The sequence below is a fragment of the Anarrhichthys ocellatus genome, unplaced genomic scaffold, assembly GCF_004355925.1.
Source record: "Anarrhichthys ocellatus isolate YVR2014 unplaced genomic scaffold, GSC_Weel_1.0 scaffold24, whole genome shotgun sequence".
Taxonomy (NCBI): Eukaryota; Metazoa; Chordata; class Actinopteri; order Perciformes; family Anarhichadidae; genus Anarrhichthys; species Anarrhichthys ocellatus.
The window spans coordinates 2,504,909-2,523,140 of record NW_022280054.1 but is presented as its reverse complement, the minus strand read 5'-3'; the positions used below and the strand labels follow the sequence as shown (position 1 = coordinate 2,523,140).

General features: G+C 39.3%; 1 protein-coding gene across 2 annotated transcripts; it reads right to left on the bottom strand.

Moving 5' to 3' along the window:
- Positions 1 to 1,182: 1,182 nt before the first annotated feature.
- ttc12 (tetratricopeptide repeat domain 12) lies at positions 1,183 to 17,251 on the bottom strand. Of its 2 annotated transcripts, XM_031861082.1 has the most exons (21): positions 17,040 to 17,251; positions 16,712 to 16,866; positions 16,430 to 16,451; positions 15,646 to 15,723; positions 15,414 to 15,535; positions 14,937 to 14,996; positions 14,557 to 14,628; positions 14,095 to 14,155; positions 13,331 to 13,519; positions 10,641 to 10,710; positions 9,259 to 9,347; positions 8,686 to 8,854; positions 8,065 to 8,157; positions 6,686 to 6,749; positions 6,431 to 6,565; positions 6,103 to 6,195; positions 5,678 to 5,746; positions 3,883 to 3,984; positions 3,403 to 3,502; positions 2,931 to 3,159; positions 1,183 to 1,508 (listed from the first exon to the last, which is right to left on the bottom strand). In XM_031861082.1, the coding sequence occupies exons 1-21, from the start codon at positions 17,089 to 17,091 to the stop codon at positions 1,439 to 1,441; spliced, it is 2,094 nt and encodes a 697-aa protein (XP_031716942.1). In that variant the 5' UTR covers positions 17,092 to 17,251; the 3' UTR covers positions 1,183 to 1,438. The 2 variants fall into 2 exon arrangements, with proteins under 2 accessions (XP_031716942.1, XP_031716941.1); XM_031861081.1 differs by having other exon boundaries at positions 1,183 to 3,159.
- Positions 17,252 to 18,232: the final 981 nt, after the last annotated feature.

The window sequence follows — 18,232 nt, the reverse complement described above, 5'->3', positions numbered from 1 at the left end:
AATTGTTTTTAAAAATAGTTATTTCTGTTTGGATGAAAGTGGTGGAGTGACCAACAGAATGGAATTGCCACTCCCAACTATGGCACCGCAGCTAAAAATTCCATATGGCCTTTTTACTTCCCTCCTAAGATGTAATAACACGGTGGCTGAAATTGTTGTTTCAAAGAAATTCGATGCCATACTTCTCTGCAGAGCTTTCTAATCCCAGTTTTGTGAATAATTGCACATACTCACAAACACACACTAACTCACCCGACCACAACCTCTACACTGTCAGACCTTTTCATGTGGGGGAAAGCTAAAATCATTCCAATTCCACTTGTCTCTCCCAGTACAAATCTGCATCACAGTGGGTGTGTAAACATTACAGAGTTATATCTCTGACCTTCTCATAGTGGCCTGGCTCAACATTCAAGTAGTGAGAGCAGCACTGTGGTGCAGTGGTTAGAGCTGTTGTAGCACAGCAAAGAAAAGTCCCACATTAAATTCCAGTCCAATTCACAGCCCTTTCTGTGAGTATACAAGTCATCCTCATATCTCAAAGACATGCAGATTTAGCAGACCTTAGATTTAGTCTAACTATAAACAGTCTTTAAAATGCGTGGTGGTGGGTGTGGATGAGGGGCCCAATTTGGAAAACTGTGTCCCCCTGAAGAATCCAAACCCAGATGACAAAGAAGTTTTTGTTTTTTAAATCAGTAACTGCACCTTTTCTAAATAAAAAACAAAAATAAACAAAGTGACCACACTGCTAAAGAACCAAAAAATAAGAGCTATATACCAAAGGCTGACATGAAGCAAAATCACCTTTTAGGATACACAATTATATTAGAGCTTGGAGGTATTACATAGAGGTATGGCTGAGATTTGCCAGGAATACTAGCTGTTAGGCTTGCAGTATGCTACATAATTTGCATTTAGCATAGTTCTTCATGGTAAGACGTTGAAGACAGTTGAGTGAGTGCCCCTATGAAAAGACTTCAACCAAAGGGATACAACGCTCTAATCTGTCTCTCACTTCAAATCCCATCAGTATGTTAAATGCTGCCTGATCAATATCTGTTCTTCAGAATCCAACAATTACAGGCATTACTGCACATGGACCTCCATCCACACGTATTCATGGTAATTAACCACATAAATTCACATTGCATGAGAAATAATAACACACAATAAGGTTGGTAAAGTTGATAGCCTTTGTTTATGTAGATGAACCAATTAGGAGCAGAATATAATTCTAATGAAATAGATATTTGGATATTCTCAAGACGTCAAAAAAATGAATAGCAATTAAAAACGAGAGTTTTAAAAAATAATTCTAAAGAAGAGAAAAGGGAATTATATGACTTTTATTTTTTGCTTTACATGTTGGTCTTTATGTCTAGGCCCAAACAGACTACAGAGGAGAACAAGGAGATTATACAATGTGCTATAGAGTCTATGTAATAAGCTTCAAACAGGAGTGCAGGATCTCAATGCCATGAAGTTCTCGAAGTTTGTTCATATGTCTGGAATTGAAGAAAGCAGTTTATTAAAAGAAAACAGTGACAGTGTGTTCAGTGGGCTGGCATTCAATTGAAACAGCACTTGTGTGAACTAAAGAACACATACTCAACACAGTCACAGCAGAGCTTTGTAGCCTGAAGGTACAGTAAAAAAAAATGTTCCTAAAAACAAAGAGACATGTTTGTTGCTGCCTTCTTCCATTATTCAGGGCGGTACAACACAACAATTATCCTCACAAAATCAGAATGGTGCTGCACTATATGGAAGATGGCCTCCAGCAGCAAAACATCATTGTGTAGAGAAATAATAGATGTTCACAGTTGAATTTTACACTGCAGTACAAATAAAACCCCTTAATAAAAAACAATAAAGAGAAATACTGAACTTAGGAGCTATTATAAACTTGTAGGTTATGCAGACTTGTAGCTTTTGTGTAATACTTACATGGAATATGTAGTTGCATTTTGCATAAGATGTTTAGTAGAGCTGGCCCAAATACCAAAGGGCCAAAGGGTATACAGTGTATTCAGAAAGCATTCACTTCTTTCACATTTTGTTAATGTATGCTGCAGCCTTTGTTAAAGTCATTAAAACATTTTTTTGCCAATGTATTAAAACTAAAAAAACTGGAATGTCACACTGACTTAAGTATTCAGACCAGAGGCATGAAATGAGAGTAGAACTGCTTGCCGTGGTCAGTTCACTCGTAAAAAAGAAAAGGGCACACAGAACTATGCTTCGACCGTAGTAATAGAATGAGATAGCCCGCTAACGGTCGCTGCTCTGGCCATCCCGTTATGTAGGTCTGCATGGGATGGATGTTTATAACCCTTTGTTGCACCTGAGGTATATTCAATTGATGGAAAAAAAGCACATTGAAAAAATATATCCAACAGAGAGCAATGTTGATGGACTAAATTAATAAGTTTGACAAAGCAATCAAACTAATTTAACAATAACTGCGGCCAGAACCCAAACCTCAGACCAATATTATGTCGTCAATCTAAAGCATTAGGTGCAATCAAGACATCAAGACATAGCTTAATCTGCTGCTGCCTATCAAAGTGCAAATATTAAGATAAATGTGGTAATGTTATGGCTATCACCTTGCTAGTTAGTCACACTGACTGCAGTAGTCAAAGTGGTGGATGTTTGCAGGAGAGATTTTTTTTTATATATACACTGTATATACTGATTTTTTTTTATGCAAATAAAAATAAACACGTATTACTTATATTTCAGGCCAGCCTAGGCCAGAAATCATACACTTGCGTAATGCGTGACAAACTCTTTCAACCAGAGCCATAACACTCGCATTATCTCATTTCAGTGAGACATTTCATCTCGTCTGTCGATGCTCCTTCAGGCTAGTTTCTAGAATGTAATCAGCAGCATGTGGTTTATAGAGTGAGGTGAGAGGGTACCTTGGATCGGATCGACACAGCTTTCCCAGAGCAATTGCTGCATTTTGTCGCACAGCTGTCCTCTTAGCGTCCCCTGCAGCATGGCGCAGCAGCAGCAGCACAATATCAGTGCCCAGCAGGGTGCTGCCAATTCCCTCCAATTCAAGGCAGTGGGCCAAGCACAGGGCTGCATTTCCTGACACCATCTCATCACAGCTGGAAGCCAGCAAATTACGTAAAATAGACAGTTCTGTGTAGAATGAAAAATAAATAGTGAATAAGCAAGGAATAGCATTTTTAAATGTATTAACATACACACATGCAATGACATGAAAGTCAACAGATATACAGCACACTGCACTCACATATGCAAATGAATGCACACACACACACACACACACTTCGTTTGCATATTGGGTCAACCCTAAAATATTATTCACAAACTAATGAGAGAGTTTGTAAAAGTAATGCTAACATGTCAATCATGTCTCACTTTTATCAGACTTCACCAGCTCCTCCCGTGCCAAGTGACTGGCAGCAGTGCACACTGTCAGAGTCTTAATGGCATACTTGGTGGCAGTCTGCCCTGTTCCCTGGGTAGGCAGACACAGAAATAACAATGATATTAAACAAGTTTAACGCATGTTTAAAAACTCAAACTTTATGTCTACACTTGGAGGTCAGAAAAACTGAACTGTAGTGGAATTGGTCGAAGAAAACCTACACAGTTTGAGTTGAAATATTAATATCAGTTATGTACTTTCTACAAATAAATGTAGTTGTTTTTTCATCAGCATGTTTTTATCATGTCTTTAGATCATGATGATAGGGAATGTTTAAGGATATATGTCGTCATGGGCTGTTTGATGAATAATTAATCCATTTGTAGATGTTTGGGAAAAAGAATATCATTCCAAAAGTCAAATACAAATGTGTTGATGTATTCAAATTGGCTATGTGTATAGTTATGCACCTTCAACAGCAAGCGCATGGTCCGGACCGCACCCCCCTGAATAACATGCTGAACGGCCTCCGGGGACTGAGGGAGGACAGTGCTCAGCACGCCTGTGGCTCTCTGGAGGACAAGAAGAATGTTGGCATTAGAAGAAAGAGAAAAGTAGAAGAAGAAAAACAGATGGGAAAACACAGCAGAGAAATAGACAGGATAGCAGAGGATCAAGAGAAAACTGCTGAGGTAGAAAGAAAGGTAGCAGAAAGAAACCCAAAACAGTTCTTAATGGACACAAAGAGAATTGGATAGTGTTGATGTAGGAGTAGGAAAAGAGAAAACTGCCTTTTCAAGATGTGAAATCAGTGGGTGTTGTGGAGTGTGTTTACAGCAATAAAGGACAGAATGTCAATTGTAAGCTGGTGAATGAGTTGCACCTAGTGAACCTGTCAAAGACGAGATGATAAAAAGAAAAGGCGAGAACAAGAACCACAAGAATAGAAACAAATATGAATTAGAGGTCACACATGCTTGCTTTGTCTTGCAGGAGGGATCTGTTGAGTCAAGGGTACAAATTACTAATTTGAGTGATGCCATTTTGTTAAAAAAGTAAGCCTCCCGTTTAACCACTGCAGCTTTCAGTTAAGTATCACTGATCTCACCAGCCACGTTCATAGCAGCAGCAGGCAGACATTTTTACAGAATATGCTCTTATTTTTCACTGCACACTGCCTTTCGAGTACCAAATGGAAGATAAGACCAAGATATTTTTCTAAGGAGTTGGTAGAGACCAAATCAGAGCTAAGGGGCTACCACATACTCAAACTACAGCTCCAATGAGATGGTAATGTCGCTTCATAAAGGGAAGTTTTAACAGCTTTTAGCCTGGTTCAAAATCTCACAATACTGACGGCCAATCTCAAGACACGCAATGCATTGTGGGGCAGTAGAGTATGTGCAGTAAGTTCATGTCTCATACACAGAAATTCTTGTTAATGTAGTAAACATTTCTTGCATACACAAAATCCATAAACTGTGCTGTGTGAATGCACTACATTCTTAATTTTACGTTAAACTTATGAATAGTATGTGACTATGCGATTTTGAACAATGCCATCCTCTCAAAAAAGCAATAATTGGGGCTTTAGGGCTTTGGTGTAAACTGTATGATGCTTTAAAGACGTACGAGAAATAAAGACAGGACAAGAAAAGACAATAGATCTTTTGTTTTTGTTTTTAAAGGATGTTGACAGGTGACAATGAAGAAAAAGTTCCAGCCACGCAATGAGAGAGCAATAAAACAAAAGAAAGAGACAGATGGGTGGAAGTGTGGGACTCTGAGGGCATTGCATATGCAGTGTGAAACTGCTGTAACAGCCATTAGCACAGACAACAGCACCTGGAGCTGGACTTTTAATCAACTGTAATGACACATATAGGATCCTCTGAACATTGTGTATTGCTGTTACCACCTTTTGGGGCACATTGCCAGTGAGCTTACAAGCCCCAGAGAAGGCCCGTTACTCAAGACAAATGTCTTTTATTTTCGCTGAGTTACCTGAAAAGATGGTTTTATGCCTTAAAGGATGTATGGAAGTTTGAAAAACAAACAAGAGAAAGTTTTCATCAATCGTCTTCAACAACTGTAAAGTACTAACATTTTTCAAACCTTTCTTGGTCCAACACACAGTATTACAGCCAAACATGAAAACCAAATGGGAGTTATGTATGATAGAGTAAGGCAACAACATATAAGAAGTGTTGTAGTTTTAAACCCTCCTGAATACTGTAGTGTAGTACATAGGTTATTTTCACTTACAGTTATCACTCCTCCATCACTATCCCTCAGCAGGCCCAGGCAGCAGTTGCAGATTGAAACAGCATGCTCCTACAGAAACGAGACGGGGCACGTGGCTAAACCAATTGTCACATACCTTTCACCTCTGAATAGGTGGCATCACACATCATGCTCCCCCTTGGCTTTATATATGTTTTACAATACAGAATATTTTAAAGTGGCATGGAGTGAATATTCTGTCAAAACATACAATTCTATCAAGGGGCCCCCCAAACTGAATGATAATTCTGCTCAACCTTATCTAAGACACAGTATCAGTTAGTACACTTCCCACTATTAAGATAAGAAGAACTAAGACAAATTAATTTTTACACTCATAAAACATACCCATGCTTAACTGAAACTCCACCCCAGGCAAAGTAACTATCATACACAACCTTACTCACCTGAATGATTGGCGAGGTGATAGCTGAAAGGTTGATGATCAAACCAAGCAGAGGGTAAATTACCTCTTTGTATTCACATGCACTGCACTGCCTCTGTAATGATAGCAAACAGATTCTACACTGAATAAAATGCATACAGTGAGTTTAAATACCAGCTTAACATTTTTATAATATCCAAGACAGACTATATCTATAATATCTAATTGTGCCATTCAGACTAAACGGTTGTGTTTTATTTCTTTATCCAGGTGCTGGCATCTGAATTCAACTCTATGAACAAATGTTTGTACTTTTCTATGCAAAGAGACCAGTCTGTAATGATACTGACAATGGCGACAGCAATAGCCTTCCAACATTCTGGATCATGAGCAAAGCTGTGGCAGATGACGTCATCTCGAGCCAGACAGCCAATAGCCGATATCAGCGACGCAAGGACATGCCGATTGGACTCGCTGACATTTCTCTGACAAAAGGAAGAAAACATGTGTGCACATTTGCCCACAGACACACACACATAAACACACTTATAGATATGCAGTGCATACTTTATATTTATATGAAACTTTGTATCTACATATCTTACCAGTAATGTTGTAAATGGCAGAATGACAGAGTCTGTCAACACGTCCCTTAACTGAATGCAAAATCTGTAAGAAAATGTGAAAATATTTTTACTGTACATGTAAGATAGACATACTATATAGATGGGTATTTATGTATAAACATACACAATGGTTCAGCTATTAAACAGAAGTCCGACGTAAAACCTCATGCTCATTGTTGTGTTACAATATTGATACTTGGGCGAGGAGGAAGCGAGTAAAGTTTAATCCTCAGTTTAAGTTCTTCACAGCCCAGCATGATACAAGTAGGCAGAACTCCACCAGGTGTGCCTGCAACGACTACATGTACAACCAGTGCTGTAAAGCGTCATCAAACAGACTTCATTCAAATAAAATACATTTCATACAATCATGCAAATCCACCAAGCTGTCTGCCCGCTTAGCAGCGGCTGAGTAGCAGCATGGTACAGCAGTGTGTGTACTGGTAGTTCTGTTAGCTAAACACACCGTCCAAAACAATAACAGTGTGCAAACTGTTTTCCCCACACTGTGTCTCTGGCAGCAGAGGAGCAACTGTGGGTCGGCGATGCAGTCAACTGGCGAGTCAGGAGTCAATGGCAGTCAATGGCAGTATAAAACAGCTAATAAAAGGTGTTTTTAGAAAATGTGAGTGACCGTAACCAAGACAGATCCTTGAGCATGCAGCCATAACTGGGCACCCAAAAGATTATGGAGTTTGCTGCAGCAGAATGCGAGATTAGCTGTGAAAAGACACAGAGGTGCTCACTCACTCAGTCACGGATGCAGAGACTCACACAGTTACACACACGACCGAACACTTAACCTCTCTATGGAATTTGGAACGGTTGTGTATTACTTTTGTACTAAAATATCCTTAAAAGCCGAACATTGATTCTGCGGAGCTTCAACACTAAAGAAAGAAACCCCTGCAGGATATAACACATTTTTGTTGAGTAACTCTCTTTGAGCTTTAGACAACGAAAATTGATCTGCCCATTCCACTGCTTGACACCTCGACTTATTTCCTGCTGTGTCGGAGAGCCTGGGTTATCCTTCCATGTCTTGTTTTCATGAGGAGCCAGAGATGAAAACAGGTTGAGAACGGCCTTTTGCCTTCAAGTGACATTAACACTTGTATAGCACATGTTAAATTATTAAAGATGCCACACTTTCCATTTCCCATACTGACATGATCAGATGGTGGAATTTAAAGTACTTTTAAATATATATAGGTATGCGTCGATAATAGGCTGTCTGGTGGGTCATATTCTGAATTCTGCAGAGTATCTGAAAATATGTATTTCCTCGTCCAGAGATAAAATATATCATTTCCTAGGGTGTGAGGAGAGCTACTCTGGTGTTTGTGTATCAGTAATACTTGTTTTCTGCTGCAAAGTTCTCCAGAATGTTGACTGCTGTATTCTGCTGCTGCTTTGGCTTTGAGATGCACGCCATGAGGTTCCTCACTAACCTTTGGACCCAGATTAAGAATAGAGAAAGATAAAGAAAAAGAGAGGGGAAAAAAAGAGAAAGAGAGAGGGATACAAAGAAAAATATATCAGTACAATATATTCATTCTTCCTAATTTTCTGAAAATCAAATTAGCTGCAGCTCAGATATTATCAGACATGCAAATGATAAGAAATCACTTAGGCCACTCAGTGTAATTGATAAAACTATGTCCTACAGTAATGATATACAACATTTATTGGTTCCTCTGCCCTGAAATCTCATTAGATGGAAATTAGACTGACAATCACAAACATATGGCCAGAGGCTGACCACTAATTTCATTCAATAAAACGACGGCAAATGAAAGTCATTCAACTACTCAGTAGGGATGTAAAGAGCCAAAGGAAATAGTATTATACGTAATTTGATTCATTAGAACATACATACATTGAGCCTACCATCGCTGTCTACATACTTAAGTGTATTTTTACTCCAGCTATGTGATCTCATCAGTTGCACCTAATGACAACAAAAAGGAATGTCTTACATTGGCACATCCAGGTTGTCAATGGCCAAAAGTCTTCCATGTGGCATCCGTGAGTACACATTTAGTAATTCCAGGCATTCTTCCTGCACTGCAACATGCTCCGATGTTATCAAGTGCACAATGGACTGTCTGGTGAGTGGGAATGTCATCAACACTTTCTGGTTTTCATCTGGAAGCAAAAGGAAAACATGGTATATATACAAAGAATGAGCTCATTAGACTGTTATGCTCCCAAAGAACAACAACCTAGTCTGTACACAATGACGTGAATGTTAGGTTGCTATACTTGTGTTGATACTGAAGAAACGCTTTGTTTTTCATATGGAATTAACACGCACACACACAAACTGTTTAAACAAAGCATCAAAGTTGGCACTCGCACTTGATGTGCGGAAGCACACATAGCTTGTGTCATTTAAAGTACAATACAGGTTTGACAAAAGAGAAGGTTTAGTATCACATTGTCATGCCACAATGCAATAATAGAGGATTATATTAGTATCCTAATTCTTTCTTTTTCCTCTTTTTCCTGCTAACTCAATGAGAGCAAATTGCTACAAATGAACACCATACCGTTTCCACAACAAATAACCCTCCATGATTTCAGAGCAGACGCACACAACTCCTGGCTGTCTGGATCCTTCGTTTTCTGCAACAGACAACTGCAGAGAAAATAAAATGCAGTGGTATTAGCATAGTTCTCTTCTAATTAACATAATACAAATCAAATTGAAATAACACTGTCAAATAATGAAAATATTACGTACATGAAAGTATGCCAATAAATATGTATCTCAAAACAACACAAAGGGTGGAATGTAAATTAAAATGACAATAACAGAACGTAGCATATGAAACAAGTCCAATATTTACTAATGGTAAAATATGTGTTAATTATACCAGGTAGCAATTCCACGCAATCCACAAGACCAAGATGCTGATACTACACTTGAATGTCATAATGCACTTTGCCCTTCCATTTATCTACATTTGATGTAGGTAGCATGTGAGTGATGGCCACTAAGGAGCTTGCAATACATATCACTGTTGTCTCTGCCCTGGAGAAGCTTGTATGTGCTGCTACTTGCTTGCTGAAGGCAATTGCCAGATTTCCTATTTTAATATCTATTAGATGTTAATTTAGTTCTCTCTGTTTCGGGAACACCCTGATCACATTCACATCAACTACACATTCACACCTGGAAACTGCTCACTACAACCACACGCTGCAGCTCCACTGGAGCAGCTGGGGTTGAACTCAAGGGCACCTCAGTGGTGTAATGATGAATAATGGTAACTTCCCCAACCAGATTTATCCTTATGGTCCGGGGAATAGAACTAATGGCCATTCCACTTCTCTAACCTATAGGCCACCACTGCCCTACAGGGTGGACCTTGAATTTCAACGTTTCAGTTTTTGTCCTCGTTGTCAAAAACCCGTTGTCGAAGTTAAAGAAAAAAGTGCTTATTTTTTGGCTCACAGCAGTATCCTTGTTGGCTATTTTCACAAGGTTCAGATTGCCATTATGTTGCATTCTTTGTTCTAACTTGAATAATGACGGTGCTAACTATGGACTACGTGGAAAGTGTTAGTTAGACGAGACAAGTTAATGATAACCTTACGGATCTGACACGAGGGATTCAAAATGTGTATCTTGTAAAAAACACCCCCTCTTTCAGGGACAAAACACAAGACCTTTGTTCATTTCAGCACTCATCTCAACCTACAGTGTGATTATCTTTTCCTCTTTGGGCTATTGCACAAACAACCAGAGAGAGAGAGAGCGAGGGAGAGAGCGAGAGAGAGAGCGAGAGAGAGAGAGAGAAGGGGAGGGAGGAACTGAGAATGATCGCTCTAGTTTAGGCCATCATTGTGTCTGTATGCCCCTTCTCTGGGTCCATCTGTCAAAGCTCCACTGAGGGCTGACAGCTACCTCTCCCTCTGGTCTCCTTACCTTCTCACCGTGTCATTGCTGCTGATGATACTAAAGCCATTGTTCAGTCTGAAAAGGGTCTGGGCTGTACCTGTTAAAAAAGAACAGTAGATAGTGTAAGAAGACAGAAAACTACATATCATTTTAGTTTTGCTTGCATTGTTCACTGGTTTACAGTCAACAGCACACTGGTAAAGAATATATAAAATATGTTGAGAAAAGGAGGAAGTTAAAGAATGGTGTATTTTCCACTTATAATGAGTTGGGCATACAGAAAGTAGAGCAGGGCAGTGAGGGAACACTTTTAGGGGAGAAAGCTGGCGATGTCAGCCCTTAAGAGATCCTTTCAGTTGTGTGTTATGTAAGTTTTGCCCTTTTCAATTGAATGGCACTCTGAGACAGACATAATTTGACAGTACATTTTTATTCATCTAAATGAAGAAAAAAGAGTGATTGGGTAAGGAATGTTTGCCATTCTGCAGTGGACAGCCAGTGCAAAGAATATGGATTAGTACAAATACTAATACAAGTTAAAACTAAATTTTTCTTAGCTGAAATATATTACTGAGTGGGCCATTGACCTTGATGTACTGCTAGGTTGTTTTACAAAAGCTCTGATTTCTGCCTTTTGGCAATAGCTAACGAGTTATATCAAAAGTGTGGAGTTTCAAAGTCATTTCTTGCGTCACAAACATTTACAAAAATATCAGCAGCTGACGGCGGAGGGGTGAACAACCTGGGGGAGAGCAGCTGCTGCCTGTCTACAATGGCCCCTTTTCATACAGTAGAGGACTTGGTAAACAAATATTGAGCAACATCTTGTGCACAACACATTTCCAACAAACACAAGATCACCATTCTGTAAGGGCATGTTGCTGCTAATCCTGTTTGGTTTCATTCATCTGAAGCATTTTGCAACAAGTACTGTGCTAGTTCTAAGCTAAAGCTTGACATGATTTGTTGCCTGCAGCCATTTCCTTCATGTTGCAGTATAGGGGATTTGCTGTCTATTGTATTTTGTGCTACTTTGATGAACAGTTTTGGTGTGGACCAATACTCTTTAACTAAGTTTAATAAGGTATTTTTTTCTTGATCAGGGAGGCTGCTAGAAAATAGAATATACAATACATAAGCTTAGATAACCCCTAGCATGCTCCAGGGCCACTGTTCATCTATAGCTCCTCAGGCTAGCCTGTCATAAATCAACAAAGCCAACGGACAGGCACTAGCTACACACTCTAAATGTGTCAGGAATGAGTGCAGGTAATGCCACTGAGGTTCTGGAATGGACACCTGCTATCACAGGTGTTTCATTCAATTGCACCCAAGACAACCCCAGAAGGCATAATAGTGTTAGCTGTCATCCCATAAAAATCCCCCTGTTTGTCTGCTCAAAAACACCAAATACAACTTACAATGCCTACACAGCCCTTCACTAACAGCTATTACAAGACCTTAAAGTTCATTATTCAGTACAACATCACTTAACTGATGGAACAGCTAATGCTGCTGGCTCGGAACAGCCCACTCAGCAGTTCAGCAACCAAATTACATCATCATTTATGCACCGTATAATTCCGATAACTGATAAGTTTAGAAACAGATCCCAAATCAAATCATACCAGCACTGGAGGTTTCACTTCTCTCCAGGTATCACCAAATAGTAGACAACTTATTTTTATTGATTGATTATGGAATAGAAATATGAATAATTTTGTTCAGCACAGCAATTTTCATGCAGTTGTTAGTGTTACATTGTTTTATGTATACCTATCATCTGCACAATGGCCAATCACACCAGGCAGGAGTTTGTGCTCTTTCAGTGTGGCTTTATACTCTATATTGGAAATGTGCTCACTGTGACAAGCAAATGGAGCATGAAGAGAAATCAGTGATGGACAGCGTTATGTGTCCCCTTTCGTCTGCTTGACCTGATACATTGCCCTAAAATACTCGCTGTGAGTTCTTAAAGGAATACTTCACCCCCAAAATGACCCTTTGTATATTAATTACTTATCCCGTGCTACCTTTTTGTGAAGACAACTTTGCTCTTCTTGCATGCCTCCATGGTGAACGAATACGAAAACGAAGAAAAGTCCCGATGAATTAAAGTAAATGGAATAAACAGCAAAACTATATCAAAACATCCATTTATAAACTCTTAGACCATTCGAGCAGTATACTCTAAATCTTACTCATCCAGTTACACGCTCACTACTTCCCAAACACATCTTCACAAAACCGTACTATTTAAAACACTTTAACTTTGTGTGGACACGTTACTCATCCAGACACGCACAGACGTGTAGTTTGTGTTCCTGTTTTAGCTTGATTTAGCCTGTTTTAGCGTAAATGCATGTGTTTGGGAAACAGTGAGCATACATACATACATTTTCATCAGTTTTTGGATTCTTCGATCACCATGGAGGCATGCAATAAAAACAAAAGTTTTCTTAAAGAATTCAAGATAACAGGGTGAGTAATTGACATATAAATGGTCATTTTGGGGCTAAAGTATTCCTTTAAGTACTGTATTCGTAACCTTCCGTAACCTTCCTACCCTAAAGGCTGATCTTTTTCTGACCATTTTAGTGATATTTGTGAAAATACAGTAGGTAGACCAGTGAAGCAGGTTAAGGTTAGGTAAATGTAGACACAGAGAGATTAAAGCAGAAAGATAATTGTGCAAACATTTTCTCAAACACACTCACAGTCAGTAACTGCTTGTGACAGAATCTCCAATCCTCCACAGTAGTACAAGGGAATCTGGCCAGGCCTCGCCAACTTCTCCAGCAGCTGAGGCACTCTTGTGTCATTCCCCTCTCCCTTGTCAAACTCTTGCCTTGCATTCATCTCCTGACTCTCTCTTCCCTCTTCTAAATCAACCTGGGTCAGGTATTCTGCATGGAGAAAACAAGGGCGGTAGAAGAAGGAAAGAAAGCACAAAGTGTCATAATAGTGCAACAGCCATCCTGAGATGACCACCCCACTCGCCTATTGCCATAAACATGCACCACCTGAGTACGATAGGCATGCAGGTATTTTGCCTACTTAGGCAGTATTAGAAGTATTAGAAATGTAATACTGCACCTGATATGACAATAGCAAAGAGACTGCACAGTGGTGCATATATGCATGATTGAGCGCTATTTTCCAGTTCATAACTTGATGAATCATTTTCAAAGGTATTTGTATGAAACACAATTATAATGACTGAATGTGTCTTTTTTCTGGGCAACCGCATTGTGACATTAAGCTTTCGGTTGTCATGACAGTCTTGCAATTAAATGAGCTGAGACCACATAACTGACAACCAACTCAACGACATGTCCGCTATATACTTTTGATGGGCTCCCATCTAACCCATATGGTTTGACATAATACATTGCCAATTAAGGCAGTTATCACAAAAGGACTTGAATATATTAAAGTCTTTTCTAAACTAACCTCTTGGGGAAAAAAATATTTTCTTTACCTTTCACCATCTTCTCCATCACAGGTTCAATTTCCACAATCTTCTCAAAGCAGTTTCTGGACTAAAAAAGGGAAGAATTTAGTTCATCGATGGTTGTATGATGTGCATCATTGTGGAAATGGAAATGATTCGGGTCACTCCAAAAGTCTACAGTATCTCCGCACAAGAATTTGGCAAAAAGAAAACTATGATGATCTTTACAACAGGTGTATTACACAAATATTTTCACCAGCTATCAATATTAAATACAAGATTATGTTCCTGTGAATGGATTAAAATACCAATACAAAAATAGATTTTTGTGATTGCTGTGAGACTAGGACAGCTTTTATGCTTGCTATCTATTCCAGGCATACAACTTTCATTATGTTGTTTTTGCTATAGTTAGATGAGATGCTGTCTGTACACAACAGCAACGTGTAAAAAAACGTGATAAGATGTAATGATAGTAATTATTCTTACCTCCTTATATTTCTTTAACGCCTGATATGCTTTCCCCATGTGTAGGTAAGCCTTCATGCACCTCTCATTACACTAAGAGAGAGAAAATGATCAACACCAGCAAAGTAACAAATAAATGTTCAATCTGAACTTCAAAGGAACTCTCCACTTACAGAAAATCAACAGTGGCTTTATAGACATACTTCCACCAAAAACTTAAGTAAAATGATATTATTGTAAACTTGCATTTAGCTTGAGTGACGTAAATAAAACCACTCAACCCATTTGCCTACTAAACATATCTCCACTGAACTACAGGATTCACAAAGAGCGGTGCCTCTGATGAAACTATGAGGAATGAGGCAGCAACTGACTGACCTTAGTTCCCAGCTGGACCTTACCTTCAGGGCCCATTCACAGTCACTGATGGCCTCCTTGTACTTCCCCAGCTTGATGTAGGCCTAAGTAGATTTAAACATTAGACAGGCAGTAATAAAATAAACCTGGCCTTACAAAATAAAGAATGTGATTAGTAGTGTAGCATTGTTTGTTTATTAATATATCATAGCAGAGACTTTCAAGATGCTTGGTCTTTGAATATTGATTGTAGAATTAATTTAATGGAAATAATCATATTCAAATGAAGATAGCTGGCAATACTCAGGTTGCCTTGAGACATCTGTCAAACCAAAGGTTTCTGCTTTAAGTCGCTGTTATAGGCACACAAAAGCAGATCTGTTTTGATTCCTTCTTCTTTTGTCACGTTTGCCTTTAATCTGGGATCAATTTGTGGGATTAAATTATGAAAAACAATGTTTGTTTTTGTGTTAAAACTTAAAATCTTTGAAAGATTAAGAACTTAGTTGAAAGATATTCACTTGTGCTCGGTTGGTGTACAATGGCTGCATGTCCCTCAATTCAGCCAAGCCATCACTGTAATACTTCACTGCAGTTTCATAGTCTTCTTGAGCGTAAGCTTCATTTCCCTTGTCTTTGAATACTGCAGTGACACAAATGGTATACAACATTTAAGCGCATATAATCGGTAGCCCAACAGAGCAGCAATTGTTCACCTCCAACAGCATTTTTAAGGAACAGAGAATAACACACCGGTTGCCTTGTTTGCTTTTGCAGTCCTCCTTACGCTCCTGTCTTCAGCATCTCTCTCAATAATCTTCATGAAATTCTCTGGTGTACAAGGATGAGTGTACAAGAGACATATTGGGGAAAAAGGTAATACAAGCTTTTAAGATCACTACAGTTCTCAGTGATTTATGTGCTAAATGCTCACCTAGAGATGGCTGCTATTTGCTCCCACACATAGTCATATGTATTTCTACAGTGTAGGGCCTTGGTGGCTAAACAGTCAGTACTACAAGTCTCCTATCCACTAAGAATTGTAAGAGGCCTCCAGACAGACAAACCAACAAAAAGACATCACTCATGTCCAATCATTCATTTCCTCTAATCCGTAGTAGAGCACTCCTTGCTATGACAGACTGACAGTTTGATAAGGGAGTGAAACGTCTGCCAACTAAATTGACAAAGATATCACAAAAGGTAGGGGCATCTGAACCGGTCTGAGCAGGCAAGTGGCAGATAGCGCGAAACATAGACACCCTTGAAACTAAAATTCCAGAGGACCACTCTCAGTGTTGCAAATGACACACTTTGTACCACATCTCTCTTCCTACTATAGCACATGGCGAAGTCACAAACATGCTAAACAGAGGCAGTTGAAGACCTACTTACTTAAAAACACATAAAAGTTATATTTATTGCTGTATTTTGTTTGGCTCAGAGAAACATTTCACATTGTTATGCACAATGAGGACATACAAGTCTCCTTAAATGTTTCGATTTAGTGCAAGGGACAACCAGATAATCTGCTCACCTGGATTTTCATTCTGCAGATCCTGTAAAACAGGGAAATAATAATTAAAGAGAATGTTAACAAAAAGCTACCTAGTCTCTACTACTGTTGTACATTGCCTTGTCCCTTCTCGCATGACCAGAAATGACAAGGTAGACAACACAACAAGAAGTTGCTGGTTGTGCTCTGTGTGTTGTTTTGGAGGGACAGAGACGGCAACAGAGAGCGAGACAGAGTGAGAAAGATAGCGAGCGAGAGGAGGAATCCAGCTGTACTTGGGTGACTTTGTGTGCATGTCTTTACCAAGGAAGTCTGAAGTGGCGGGTTTGTGTTGATTGTAGTCTTGTTGACTATCGTCCTGCAGGGTTCATCCAAGGCAGCGATATAGCAATCAGCTGTCTCTATTGCTTTTTGCTGGACTTCGACGTCAGAGGAATTTAGGTCCTTCACTAGCTCACCTGAAAATAATTAATGTTGTAAAAAAGTACTATTTAAATACTTTGATTATCAACATTGTTTATTTCTACATACTTCCATGGTTACCTTGCAACTGAAGGGTTACAGAAAACATTACGTCATTCAGATATCTGTTAGCTATGGCGTTTATACGGTTAACTGCTATACTACTCACTTATTTTGTCAACATTCTTCAAAAAACTCTCGAGGTCTTGAAGTTTGTCCATCGTACTTTGCCCTTTCAAGCCTGCTTTTGTTATTGAATACGGTAGCCTCTCCACGGCTGGAGCTAACGAGGCTAACGTACTAGTTTACACCAACGATAACTAGAGCTAACGTTTGTTAGCAGTGTCTATGCTAGTTTATTAGCAATGTTAGCCGCCATGTAGACTGTGACAGGAGTGGGTTTAAAACCAACATGGCGGAAGTATTGCAACACGCGGAGCGAGCCACATCCTGGCATTTGGTGCGTGCTTGGCTTGATGTGAACTTTGAATTGGAACAGTACTTGGGCTGAGCCTGATGACGTTTCAAAAGTCCACGAGTTCACAAGTACAGAGAAGTAAGGCCCGATATGTAGCGTGTAGCTCTTCTCTAACGCTACATTTACTTCACACGGACTTTAGTCACAAGTCTCAGCGTTGAGTTTCCATAGGGACGTGATGCCTTCACTGCCGCTCGTAAACTTGTACGCTAAACTTAAAACCGCACACTGTTGTTATGCGACAGTGTACCGCAGTGGCTGATATTGAAAGAAAAGTGGAAATCGGTGGAGTTGTATTTTGACTACCCCAGGTTGTATACGCAGAACAACTACGAAGGAACGAAACTAAACTTAATGTCGTTGTTGTTCACCAAAATGTGTCACTTACCAATTATTTGTCACATAGACATAAGGGAAGTGAAGTATACACATTTGTTTATCTGAGCTTCATGACAGCACCTGAAGGCAGCACTTCTCATCTTGAATTTATGTGGTCACATTTTCCCTCAATCCAAATCAACACAGCTGTCAAACTTATATTTAGAAATCAATATAAATAGTTTTATGGCTGCCATTAGTCTTAGATATCTCGTTCATGAGACTGAAAAGTGTTTCAGGGGCTCCGTTTCCCTGCATATATATTCTGTGCTTCCATACTGTTCTGTGAGGCCAGTACAGAGTGTCCAACGAATCTGTGTTTCTCCTCAACACTTTAATGAACCGGCTTTTAATTAAAGTGACCATCTTCCTATTTAAGGGCATACTACACTCTATTACACTACAGTAATAGATCAACACTGCCTCCTTGTGGTTAAAGACACATAAAAAGACAAGGCTATGCAGACACTTTTCTAAAATCACACTTTTCAAACACTTTTCTCCTC

Bases quoted from the DNA above. Each gene is read 5' to 3' on its own strand.
- ttc12 (XM_031861081.1), bottom strand. From the start codon at position 17,091: ATGGACAAACTTCAAGACCTCGAGAGTTTTTTGAAGAATGTTGACAAA. The intron at 6,566-6,685 runs GTAAGATATGTA...TCCTTTTGTCAG, and splicing joins TGCCATTTACAACATTACTG to AGAAATGTCAGCGAGTCCAA. The intron at 3,160-3,402 runs GTGAGACATGAT...CATTCTACACAG, and splicing joins GCTGGTGAAGTCTGATAAAA to AACTGTCTATTTTACGTAAT.